At 40.8% G+C, this 13701-nt stretch overlaps 1 protein-coding gene across 1 annotated transcript; it reads left to right on the plus strand.

Annotated features, from left to right (window-relative positions):
• Positions 1-1868: 1868 nt before the first annotated feature.
• On the plus strand, positions 1869-10596 carry Idi2 (isopentenyl-diphosphate delta isomerase 2). Its single transcript, XM_027405496.2, has 4 exons — positions 1869-2010; positions 3037-3129; positions 6692-6822; positions 10017-10596. The coding sequence occupies exons 1-4, from the start codon at positions 1869-1871 to the stop codon at positions 10332-10334; spliced, it is 684 nt and encodes a 227-aa protein (XP_027261297.1). The 3' UTR covers positions 10335-10596.
• The last annotated feature ends 3105 nt before the right edge of the window (positions 10597-13701 follow it).

The raw sequence follows: 13701 nt of genomic DNA on the forward strand, positions 1-13701 counted from the left end.
TCCTGGCACTTGCTCTGTAGACCAGGCTGGTCTCAAACTCAAAGAGATCCACCTGCCTCTGCCTCCCAAGTGCTGGGATTAAAGGCATGCACCACCAACACCGGCTTGGTTTTCTCTTTTTCTTTGTTCATGGTTTTCCTGACTTGCAGAAAGATGGTTTAAACTTATATGTTAACCATTTAGTTGTGTCTTGAAACTTCTGCTATTATTGTTGTATCTAAAATGTCTTTTCCCAACAGATTATTGGATACCCTGCTCATGCATGTACTTTCTAGTTCTTTTATGCATTCATTTTTATAATTTAACTTTAAATTCATAAGGATATATTAATAGAACATTGGAGTCAAGAATATAACTTTATTACTTTCAAAAAGTGTGTCTGTTACCTCATCAAGTCTCAATTAATCTTTCCCTATCTATTTGAGATGCTACCTAATCCTACACGAAAAATATTAAGCCTAAAGTGTCAACCCCTTTTAAAGGTGTGAATTTGTGTTAAAAAGATATTTGTGTTAAAATAATATCTGTTATCAGCTAATTTACAAAGCAAGTCATCTAGTACTAGAAAATGGTTTGTCATGTACCATGGCAGCATGGTGTAATCTGCCTAGGTGTGAAAATGAGTAATACCTAGAACATTCTTTTAGGAGTTAATAAGCTTGAAAAGAAAATAGATAGCTTGAACAAGCAGGGCATGATGAAAAGACAGAGACAGTTTGCAGTGTGGTTTCTTATTAAAAACACTAGGAACTGCAAATATACTAAGTGTTGTTCTTGAACACTTAAAGGTGTGTATGGTTCATAGTTCAGCCTGGGCATCAGCTACACGTTTTCCAATATCCAGGAGTGATTAGTGTGTGTTCTTCCTCTCCAGGAACTCTTTCACTGATCAAGTCATATCCCTATTTGCTAAATTTTTCCCCTGGATTTTTGCCCTATCCCATATTCAGAAATCCAGTTAAGCAGCTTCTTTGCCGAGACAGTAAGGAGTGAGACAACAAGCAACGCACTGAAATAACAAGTAAATGAAGATAAGAGGCAGCAGTGAATAAAATGTCCTATATTTCACTGTTCACTTTCTTATTAACATATATTAATGTTGTATATATTATATATGCATATAAATATATATAGTATATAAATAATATATAAATAACAATGCTGTGTATGATAATGGGTCTCACTGTGACATTTTCATACATAGGAATTGACCTATTTACCTCCCTCTCCACATTTCTCTAAAGAGGGTGAAGGCCAGGCATAGAGACTCATGCCAGTCATACCAGTACTTACAATGCTTTTGCTGAAGGATAGTGAGTTTAACTGAGCTCAACCTGGGCTAAATAGCAAAATTGTTTTGCACATTTACAAACAAGAGGAAAGATTTGGTGAAAACAAATGTTAGATAATCCATTTGACACTAAGGAGGATACAGCAGCCTTTCTATGGGTGAACACGACTTTCTAGAAAGGCTACAGAATGTTTCTATGTCTGTTCCAACCTTCCTGCATTTGTTTAAAAATACACCACAAACAGCATTGCCTGCACTTTTCCTCAGCACTGATTCCTTTTGTGGGGGTTTACTTTTAAATCTTCTTTGAAAAGACTCTAGAGAGCAGGAGGAATATGTTCTCACTTGGAAAGTCATCAAGATCTCCTGTCCAAAAAGATACAATTGGAAACATATCATGCCCCTTTTGTAGCAAAGGTGCTACATTAATATATAGTATTTTTGTCACTGAAAGATGAAGGCATGTGATGACCTTAGAGGTGTTCGGCAACAAATAGCAAAAAAGTAGATGATAATATTCTTCACACAAAGATGAAACTGTATATATCCTTTTCAGGTCAGATCACAGCTAACAGACATGTCTGACATCACTGTTGACTGGGTTGATGAACACCAGCTCCAGCGTTTAGATCAAATGCTGATTCTTGTTGATGAAAATGACAAGGTCATTGGTGCAGACACCAAGAGGAATTGTCATCGCAATGAAAACATTGAGAAAGGTAGCGCCATAATTTTGCTTTGTCTACTATGCAGTATTCTCTCTCTCTCTCTCTCTCTCTCTCTCTCTCTCTCTCTCTCTCTCTCTCTCTCTCCCTCTCTCTCCTTCCTTCCCTCTTATTTGACGAAGAAGCAGGAGAGGAAAATGTGGATTTTCCCATAGGAAGACTACACAGTCCTCTTGGTTGTCAACTTCAGAAGCAGACTCTGAGAAACTCACTTGGATAAAGGATTATCTGTTTAACCAACCACCATCAGAGTCCTGAACCTTATAGGCAGCTGTACACTTCCTTCTGAAATCCCATGGAACAAGAATCCTGCTAGGTTCAAAAGGAGTCCCCATCCTGATGTCCAATCAGATCCCTAAAGCCCTATCATCCCTTGGGAGGTGTTGGATTATCCAGATGTTTTGCTCTGTCTGTCTGTCTGTCTGTCTGTCTGTCTGTCTGTTGAGTCAGTTTCATTGTGTGATCCTGGCTGGTCTGAAACTTTCTAGAAAAAAACAGGCTGACCTCAAACTCAAAGATCTGCCCTACCTCTGCCTCCAGAGTGCTCTAATCAATGGCATGCATCACCTCACCAAGGCCAACTCAACCTGACAATCTCATCCAACTCTCCCACTAACCATCTCCACCCACCTACCCCTCCCTATTGTGTCACTAGGCTATAAATGCCCACTTGTCTATTTTATACTCAGAGTTGACCTCAAATCCATACTGAGGTCTCTTTTCTCCCTATTACAATAGCCCTGAATAAAATCTTTTTGTCCTGATTTTGTCTTGCTGCCATCTAGATCTGATTTTCCCTCACAAGTTTAAAATATTTGTTTCGAGTTTTAATTTGTCAAATATGTTTTAATTAGCTACAGGCTATAAAATATCAGTTTTGGTAGCCATGGTCCTATGAAGCATTCAACTGCTATAACCATCTATTTTTCTTTTGAGACACAGAGATTGAAAACAGAGTGTGGGCAACCGTCCTGTGGTTGTCAGTCCTGTGTGCTCACACTCAGACCTTTGCATTTGCAGGGCTGCTCCACCGAGCCTTCAGTGTTGTTTTGTTCAACTCAGAGAAGAAGGTTCTGATTCAGCGCCGAGCAGACACGAAGCTTACTTTCCCTGGTGAGTTCATCATGACTCTAAGAGAACAGGTCCATGCAACATGACCTGGAGAAATCTGCAGCAGGAATTACTTAGCTGTAGATGACAGCTTTCTGAAGGAAATTGTCACGTGCTTATCAGCCTAGTGTTGCTCCAAGGTGTCAGGGTAGAATGTTTTGTTTGCTCTGCTTTTTAAATTAGGGATCCATAAGAAATTCTATTTTGTTCCATCCCACTCCCCATTTATCTGTTGTTTTGTATCAAATGAAAACCTATTTACTTATTTAGCACTAGGGGTTAAACAGAGGAGCGGGGTAGGGGGTGGCAAGCACTCTACCATTTGGCTATACTCTGGGCCCTTTGCTTTTACTTTTATTTTGAGGCAGGTAATTGCCCTTGGATTTGTAATCCTTCCATCTCAACTTCCTGAATAAATGAATGCTCTCCCCCCCACACACACCAGGTCCAGCAGCAGAGCTGTTTAAATGCAGAAGAGTTCACTGACCTAAGAATCTGAAGGGCTGTGATAAATGATATTTAGCATAAAGATTAGGAGATAAAGATAAAACTCAATACCTGGAAATCCAAGTCTTAACACTGAATGTTGTCTTAGAAATGTCGAAGGTAAGGACAATCCTTTTCAAGAGAAAATAGCATACATATAAACTATGGTCATTTAATGTGTATTAGCATGAGCTGTCCTCAGATTTTAGAAACCATGCCTTGTCCTACTGATAAAAAAACAAAACCAAAACACCTCAATGTAGAGTACAGCAGCCATGCACGATCCTTTCCTTCGTTAGCTCTTCTTTCAGTGACTACATCCTGATCATTTTCTAATCCATTTCTGCATTTGCTAGGTAAGTTAAGTTCTTTGACTCCTTTATGATGTTGAACTAAAACTTCAGATTCAGGAACTTCTAGGTTAGAAATATAACTATGTATTGATGTCCACAGTGTGTGAATAGAACAGATCTCATATTGAGGGCCATGACTTCTGCAGTTTCTTCAGGTAACAGAGCGAGTGTTTTAGCTTCTGTATTTACAAGGGTATTTTTGCTTTAGTAAGATTTCAGCCAAGTAACCCCAATAAAAACTCAGTGTCTGAAAAGCAAGGAAGGAATAGGAGATATTTAGTAAGAGCCCTCACCAAAAAGTTGCAATTACCTGAGTAAAGGAATTAGCACCACCCATTATGAAAACTTGGTGGAGTGGGGGCTGGAGGGACTGCTTGGATGATAAAGCATGAGTCTTCCAAGAATGAGGACCTGAGTTTGATACCCATGAAAAATGCTGGGCATGGTGGCATGTGCTTGTTGACCAGTCTAGACTAATTGGTGAGCCCTAGGCCTAGGAAAGTCCTTGGAAGTAGATGGTATTCCTGAAGCTGTTATCTGATTATCTATCTTCTGGCCGCTATGTGCACCTGTATACATACATGAATATGTAAACAGAAGTGCGCATTCACACACACACACACACACACACACACACACACACACACACACACACACACACACACAGTGAAAAGAAAACGATCTATTCTATAGCAAAAGCAATGGATGGTGGCAAACATCTGTATTCCCCAGGTGTACTTGGGAGGTGGAGGCAAAAGATCAGGAGCTCAAGGTCATTCCCAACTGCATGGCAAATTCAAAACCAGGCTGGGATACATGAGACCCTGCATCAAAACACCAAAAGACTTCCCTCCACTCTATGATGATTTGAGTGAATGAAAAAGACTGACAGTGAAAAGTGGGAAAATTTTCTTCATTGCATGCAGAAGTGGGAATCCCACAAGATATAAGTCTGGAAGAGAGCCAGGTGATTGAAGTCCACAGAGAATCTTGTGTTACAAAAAGGAATGGGGTTAGGACTTCTGGGAGTGAGTTGCCGTAAGAACACGAAGGAGGAAGCTGTGGTGGTGAACAGAGCTTGTCATGTAATGCAGATAAAAAAGATTTTCAAGTATGCAAGGTCTCAAGGAGGAGCTATCAGAAGAGTACAGGTGACAAAAGCTCTCTGGGTGCAGAGGTCCCCCCAGCCTCTTCTGTGACGTTATCACAGGAGGGCCCTTGGCCATTGTTTTCATTTTGGATGATCTATCTATAGTCAGACAAGTGAAGTTCGGAGAAGCCCTCCCAAACTTGCTGCTGCTCAGATCCTCTCTGTTTTGAGAATAAATTTAGCATCAGGGTGGGATTTCCTACATTATAATTTTGGTATTTTGTGTCTTTAGCTCAACACTCTCATTTTAGAAAAAATAAATTCATGTATTTTTATTTAGGTGTGTGTGTGTGTGTGTGTGTGTGTGTGTGTGTGTGTGTGTGTGTGATATAGAGATGCTTCTTGGAAGCCAGAAGAGGGTGTCAGATTTAATCCCACCAGGCAAAAATTAGACCACTGCCACAATTTTTGAGCCAAATTTGAAGCAAGCTTTATTAAATAATGGCCAGGATCATGGACACTGGCCAGGTCCATAGCCAGAATCCCCAGAGTATGGTACTGAATGGACTTTTAGTCAGGAGCTTATAAGGCAAAACCCACAAGGCTATGTACTTTTCACTTTCATCCAATCAGGCACATATCCTGATGAACTTCCTGCCTACATAGCTCCCACCTATGTGTGATCAAGTGTACACCCTGTGCAGTTGGAGCAACCTGTGACTTGTTATCTCACATGAACAACAGCCCCAGCATTCCAGGAAGTTAATCTGTACTTGGGCACATGGGGCTTATAGGTTAGAGGCATTTTTGTTTTATAGTTCTCTTAAGCACAGTAATTTAAACTTAAAACATAATTTAGGATATCTAATGGCTTAGAGCTCCTGAGGCCAGGAGGTTATAGCATAAACTGAGCTGGGGCCTTTATTGTTTGTTTTGTTTTGTTTTTGTTTTTTTCCAGATAATGTTTCTCTGTGTAACAGGCCTGGATGTCTGGAACTTGCTTTGTAGACCAGGCTGGCCTTGAACTCATAGAGATGTGCCTGCCTCTGCCTCCTGAGGGCTGAGATTAAAGGCATGAGGGACATCTTTTCACAGACCTACCATTTCTAACTTCCACATAATCCATGAGTTAGCCATCATACAGTTCCCCTGGAGCTGGAGTTACAGACATTTGTGAACTGCCTGATGTAGGTGCTGGGAACTGAACTCAGGTCCTCTGTAAGAGCGGTAAGTGCTCTTCACCACTGAGCTCTCTCCAGCTAATAGCTCAACACTCTCAAGTGAACCCTCTGCTTCCTCAGCACCACTCTAAACCAATCCAGGCTGTACATAGCACTTAGCTCTTCCTGGTGGCATTCCTAGGCCATTGCACAAACCTGCATGAGAACTGTTTCCTGCCCTGAGACTCATTCAGATAGTGCAACAAGTGTGTGAGCAAGCGTTCACAGGAGGGGCAGGGGAACAGTCAGAGCTGCTGATTCTTAGGAGTGTACCTCACAGCCCTGGGAGACTCAGGCTCTGTCTGCTTTTTTCATCTGTGATGCCTTATTGATCTATCCCAGTGAAGACTGAAGTTCTGTTTCATCTATCTCCAGGAATAAATAAGAGAATTGTTTCTCATGTGTGTTCTCTCCAGGGCACTTTACTGACTCCTGTTCCAGTCATCCACTAAGTAATCCTGAGGAACTGGAAGAGAAAGATGCCTTGGGAGTGAGGAGGGCAGCCCTGAGACGTCTGCAGGCTGAGCTGGGCATCCCCCAGGACCAGGTACCAATGTCTGCCCAGTAACTGTGTCAGCAGAAATCCAAGGGAGCAAGGGGCAAAGGCTGGACACTACCTGAGGGTGATGAATCTGTGCCCTTGACCTCACCCAGGTGCTATGACAAAGAGAGAATGGGGCCTTTGTGAATTCAGTTGTTCTGGGTAACAAAGTCTATTGAGAATCGGCTTTTTTGAAAACTCTGAGGAGGAACTTGCAAATAGGCACTAAAAAGAATGTCTAGGATCAGCTGTGCACATCCCTTTGTTTATCCATTAGAGTAGGGGCTTGAGAGTAGATAGATATTTTCCACAGAAAGCTATTAAGTTTCCATGAGGTTCCCTGATATAGGGAGTGGAGGAGTTACTTCCTTAAAACAGGACACAGATGGTGGTGGCACACGCCTTTAATCCCAGCACTTGGGAGGCAGAGGCAGGTGGATCTCTGTGAGCTTGAGACCAGCCTGGTCTACAAGAGCTAGTTCCAGGACAACCTCCAAAGCCACAGAGAAACCCTGTCTCAAAAAACCAAACAACAACAACAAAAACATAAGGGGTCAAAGGAACCAACTTCAAATTTAAGTACACAAAAAATTTAGTCATCTAAATTAAAATGGCAAAAATAGAATAAATGCATTGAATAAACTTAACACAAGTACAAATGCCCAATAAGTATGTAAAAAATATTTAACAAACTTTGCTATTGGGGAAATACAACTCAAGACTACAATGAGATTAGATCTTATCCCAGTCAAAATGACTCATGAAAAGAAATCAAACCACAACAAATGATGTCAAAGATTTGGTGAAGAAACCAACCTCATATTCTGCTAGTGGGAGTGTAAACTAGTGTAACTACCATGGAAATTGGCATAAAGGTTCCTCAAAAAGCTAAAATTAAGATTTCTTTTGGAAATACTCACTCTTGTTTTCCAAGCTACTCACACCTCTAGACTATGACTAGGTGAAGGTCTTTATCCCTTGACCTTGAACCTACAAAGATGGTAAGGTGTCAACATTAAACTTGCACAATAGCTTTGAAACCAAAAGTAGTCGGTTTTGATGAGACATGGAATAAGCTCCCAACTGGTCAAAGTCATTGTTTTGTTGCACTATATCAGGAGAGCAAAGTGTACCTACCAATTCTGTTATGTTCTATATGTGATATGTCCTGAACCACTTGGAGAAAGAGTTTACACAGAAACAAAGTAAGTTTCTGTTGTTTTGTTTGCTTCATTTTGGAAAATCTGTTTGGCATATGCACAAGAGCATTCTGAAACCTGAAGAACTATTACTTATGTATCACAGGCACTGGAAAGACTGCAGCAAGGGTGAGACTAATTGGAATAACATAACTCCGCATGTTAATCCCACTGGTTAAAAAGATGGCCACTGCCACAATTTTGAGCCAAATTTGGAGCAAGCTTTAATTAAATACTGGCCCGGGTTCCCAGGAAATGGCCATGAGATACATTTTTGCAGAGGCTTAAAAAAGTAAAACCTTCATGGACACTGTATCCCATCTGGTCCAATCAGGTGACATTTTTCAGGCCTATGCACCTCCCACCCATATGTGAGGTGCAGATGGGTCAAGCAAACATACAAGCAGGAACTTATTCTTAACTGTCTTAACTGCAGACAGAACTCTTACTCTGCAAGGTATGTTTTTTCCCGTTTTGGTCTCCCATTAACTTGCAAGGTGTATTGTTCTAGTTCCTGTTTTGGTTTCATAAGTACCCAATTCAGTAAAAAGAGTTAAGTTGATAGAAGCTGGTCTCATGGAAATAGCAGAGCCAGGATTAGATATGTAGCAGAAATTAATGGTCAAACTCCTTGAGAACAGTTCAAGAAACCAAAATGCTTGTGGCAGAGTAAACCCAAACCAGAAAGAAACCCACAGGGTCGTTAAGTCCTTTGCTCATGTTGAACAGTTTAAGGAAATTTTTCTCTTAAGTTTTTATCAGGAAATCTTTAAGCCTCCCTTTCTGACTGGAACAGTAGACTATTACAAACAAGAAGCTTCAAATTTATTAGAAAAATCAAATTCTTACTGGAAAGTGGTGGCTCGTGCCTTTAATCCCAGCACTTAGCAGGCAGAGGCAGGCAGATCTCTGTGAATTTGAAGCCAACCTGGTTTACAAAGTGAGTTCTGGGACAGGCTCCAAAGCTACACAGAGAAACCCTGTCTTGAAAAACCAAACCAACCCCCCCCCAAAAAAAAGCTGGGGCGGGGGAGAAAAGAAAAATCAAATTCTCATACTATATAGAAAAGATTCTAGGTGGATTTAAAAATAAAGAAATTCAATGTTGAAAATACATACAAGTTCATATGTTAAAGTGATTCTTGATATTAGCAATGGGTGGTAGCAGACCTACTATAGTTCTTATATGCACAATGCCATGATATTTGCCAAGAGAAAAATGACATGGCAAGCATGCGACTTACTGTGTAAATCAACTCTTAAAAAGAAAAACACGGACTGTAGAGATGGCTCAGAGGTTAAGAGCACTGACTGCTCTTCCAGAGGTTCTGAGTTCAATTCCCAGCAACCACATGGTGGCTCACAACTATCCACTATGAGATCTGGAGCCCTCTTCTGGTGTGCAAATAGACATGGAAGCAGAATGTTGTATACATAATAAATAAAATCTTTTAAAAAAAAAAGAAAAGAAAAACACATAGTTGGAGTTTGGTCCTGCCTCAACGAGATAATGGGGCAGACATAGACTTCCTAGGGAAGGCCTTACTCTCTCCGAGGAGCAGATGGAGGTGCGGGTGGGGAAGGACAGAAGGGAGGGGGAACTGGAATTGGAATGGAAAAAATAAATACAAAAATAAAACAAACGAAAGAAAGACTATTATCACATTTTCTCTCATATGCAGAGACTAGATTTGTGTGCTCACATGAGCATGTGTGTTTTTGATGAAAACAGGACAGTGATTAGGAGAGAAGAATGACAAGAAGAAGTGGAAAGAGAGGCAAAAGAGGTTAGAGGGTGTGTGTAAGTAAAGTCCATTATATACATGCATGAGAACAGCATAATAAACCCATCATTTTATATAATAAATCTATGATAATAATAACAAACAGATCAATTTAATTACCAATTACTAAACAAAGTTGTTCATCTTCAAGGGAAACACATATATTTGCATCATTTCTCCGCGTTTTTTGCATTTTACACCAATTTTGTTGTCACAGGTTTCTCTAGAAGACATCGTGTTTATGACAAGATATCATTATAAGGCAAAATCAGATGAAGTCTGGGGAGAGCATGAAGTCTGTTACCTTCTGCTTATCAGGAAGGATGTCACTATCAGCACAGATCCCAGTGAAATCAGCAGCTTCAGCTACCTGAACCAGGAGGAACTGGAAGAACTCCTAGAAAAAGGGGCCCGGGGCGAAGTAAAAGTCACCCCCTGGCTGAGAATCATTGTGGAGAGGTTCCTGAATGGGTGGTGGCCTCACTTGGATGAAGTGAACCAGTTTGTAGAGCTTGATAAGATACACAGAGTCTAAGAAGCAGTAAATCAAGCCTTTGGCTGTGAATATGTCCCAGTCAGTAGCTGAGCTCAGAGGCACACCCATGACTCCGCTGCACTCTTGGCTTCCAGAAATCCGTAATTGTTATCTTTAACTCTCAGTCTTTTTTTTTTCTTTTTTTGACACAGAATCATATATCCCAGGCTGGCTTCAAATATATTGTGCACTAAGGATGGCTTTGAATTTATGATCCTCCTACCTCCACATCCATTGATCCTTGGATTATAGGCTTACACCGCTAAACAACCACTCTGTGCTGCTGGCTGGAGACTGAACCCAAGGCTCTATGTGTTCGAGGCAAACACTCCCAAACAGCTACACCCCCTTCCTGCATCTTCTCTTTTTCCCAGTTGCTTTATTTTTTTATGTACCTTGGTGCAGGGAAGAAGCATATTGTTTTCCCCCAAATATAATTTCTATTTTTTAAAAGTTTATTTTAGAAATAAGGGGACTAAAGGAGAGACAGTCCCACACACATATGGAATTGATGTCATCACCGTAGAAACTAAAGCTGTAAAACCACCGGAGGCAGTCATTGTATGGGGTGCCAGTCTTCTCAATGGCCTGAGGCTTTGTGTAGAGAAAACCGCAAGGACACTAAATCCAGCAGAATCTGTTAAGCACCAAAACTGGCAAGACTAGAATACTTGGATTATACTTACTTATCCTGCTCTGGCTTGCAGCAATTGGATAACCTGTCCCTGTCTTCACTGTTATGCCCAGTAGTTGTACAGAATACAGAGAGTCACACTCAGTTGGGTAAATGAGTGAGCAATCATTTAAACAAATAAAATTCTTAAAGTAGTTTATTTCACAAACTGTATTTTGATTTACTCAAAAGAACACTTCAAACTCCAATTTCTAGCTAGCTAGGTTTGGGGTTTTGTTTTTGTTTTGTTTTACTTGTGAAGAGAGAGCACCATTCTTTAAAAAAAAAATGGATACTTCAAATCTTGTTAAATTAGCAATTTGGTTTTGGTTTGGTTTTGTTTAGCTGATTTGTTGGCTTGTTTGAAATAGGGTCTCACCGTGTAGCCCAGGTTGGCCCAGAACTCAAAATCCTCCTTCCTCAACCTCTTAATCTTTCAACCTACCATGCTTGGCTGTCATGGTATATATTTTTAAGTCTGCCCCTCTGCAGGCACAGACCATTGGTTCACCCTGCAGATACACTAAGTATCTTCTATATCATTGTCCTCAAACACTGAAACACTTATGGGAGGAAAACTTTTTTGGTTCATGATTCCAGAGGGTCACAGTCGATCATGGTGCATGGTAAAGCAGTGAGAACACAAAGCAGTGAGTGGCTTGTTGGAATGGCATGGATGAAGTAGGGAAAACTGGGTCAGAGCCAGGGAGTAAGGCTCAGGTCAATTTTGAGGCCATGCCTTCATTTATCAGCATTGGAGTGGTCAAAAAATGGACAGCTGAGGAAGTAGTGGAACCTGTGGTTGAGTCTGGGAAGCTTGGAAAGCCACAAGTTCTAACATAAAACATTTACTGTAGGACTTCTTTGTCTCGAAGATGCCACACTGGAGCCACATGAGTAGGCTTCAAGTAGTGTATGTACTGGCTCCCAGACTTGTTGGGCTGCCAGAGCCCTCCAGTACCAAGAATGCCAGTTATTTTGGCGTCACTTCATTAAATATCACATTTTGGAAAAGTCCGCGTGAGCCACACATTTCTGAACACAAGCACACATGTGCAAACTCCAATGACTTCTCTTCCATCTCCCATTCTACACATACATATCCATAGCAGGGGACAGATTACCTTTTTCAGAGGAGCTTTACATTTTCTTTTCTGCTATCCAACATTTTTTTCTCCTAAACAGACAACCATTCATTCTTTCTATTATAAGGTGAAATTGGGTGTTAGTCGGCTATGGTATTTTCATTCTACCTTAAAAAATATATACATTTATTTATACGTGTGTGTGTGTGTGTGTGTGTGTGTGTGTGTGTGTGTGTGTGTGTCTGTGTCTGTGTCTGTGTGTGTGTGTCTGTGTGTTGCACATGTATTATATGGATTTGGAGATCAGAGAACCTGCAGGAGTTGGTTGTCTTCTTCTACCCTGCAGATACTGGGAATCAAACCCAGGTTATCTTTACACACAGAGCCATCCTGCTCACTGCTGATTCTACTTTTTCATCAACCTTAGGACCTGCAGGTGCCATGAAATTTCCACTTGAATATCCACATGGCATAAATATCTGTGATTAGAGATTCTGTAGGCACAGCACCTGGAGGATACCTGAAATAGGAATGAGTTCCAGGACTGGGTATGGCATGGCCCTAAGAATAATACAGTCTGTGGCTGACAGCATTAACTAAGCACTGTATTATGTCATCCATAATTCCAGGCTCCCTCACCAATCTTTACACTCCTTTCAATCTTCAGATCAGAACAAACAGAAATAAAACATGCCTAGACATAAAGGTGCAAAAGAGTAAATTATTTTTCTCCAATAAAATGTTTCCTTAGCCAAGCAGTGGAGGTGCACGCTTTTAATCACAGCACTTGGGAAGCAGAGGCAGGAGGATCTCTGTGAGTTCAAGGCCAGCCTGGTCTACAAAGCTACACAGAGAAACCCTGTCTGGAAAAAAATTTTTCGTTAATCTAAAGTAACTGCAGTCAAATGTGTAGTGTGCTTTTTGTATTTGTAGCTTGGAGGAATTACCCTGATACTTACTTAGAAAAAGATAGCACAGATGTACAGCTAATGGGTTAGAGGAAAGTAAAAGAAATGAGACTTAGCTGGCCAGGCATTTATGGAGTACTTCAAGTCTCCATTAATCAAATCCATGCAGTATTCATCTCAGGCTGGGTAACCAGAGTAATGAGACAAAACAAAAGATCCAGATACTGATTGGTTGACTTTATAAAGGTAAGAAGTGATCACCAGATGTGGTGGGTTGGTTTTGCCGTGCTGGATGGAGATCAGTCCCAGAGCTTCACACAAGCATGTCAAGCACTTTGCCAACTATGTTCTACTCCCAGGCCCATGTCGTCCAATTATGACACTCTATTCTTCACCGAGTTCCTTACTGTTGAGACCGGGTTATTCTTACTCTAAAAACTACTCCATATTGTGCAAAACAATGGTTTTTCAGACACTGCCTCCAGACAGAGATTTTATAAGCAGCACCTTTGATTCTGTTTTGAGGATGGGAGATGACTTCACTTGGGTGGGTAAGTGATGGAGCCACTTGCTCAGCACAGACATGCTGCAATGACCTATTCCTAGAAATAGAAAAGGTACCTAATAAATATATGGGGGGGTTGAGACTGCAGAGGAACATGGGTATATTAAAATAATATCAGGGAAACCAGATCCAAGAA

Source organism: Cricetulus griseus, chromosome 3 (assembly GCF_003668045.3).
Source record: "Cricetulus griseus strain 17A/GY chromosome 3, alternate assembly CriGri-PICRH-1.0, whole genome shotgun sequence".
NCBI classification, from domain to species: Eukaryota; Metazoa; Chordata; class Mammalia; order Rodentia; family Cricetidae; genus Cricetulus; species Cricetulus griseus.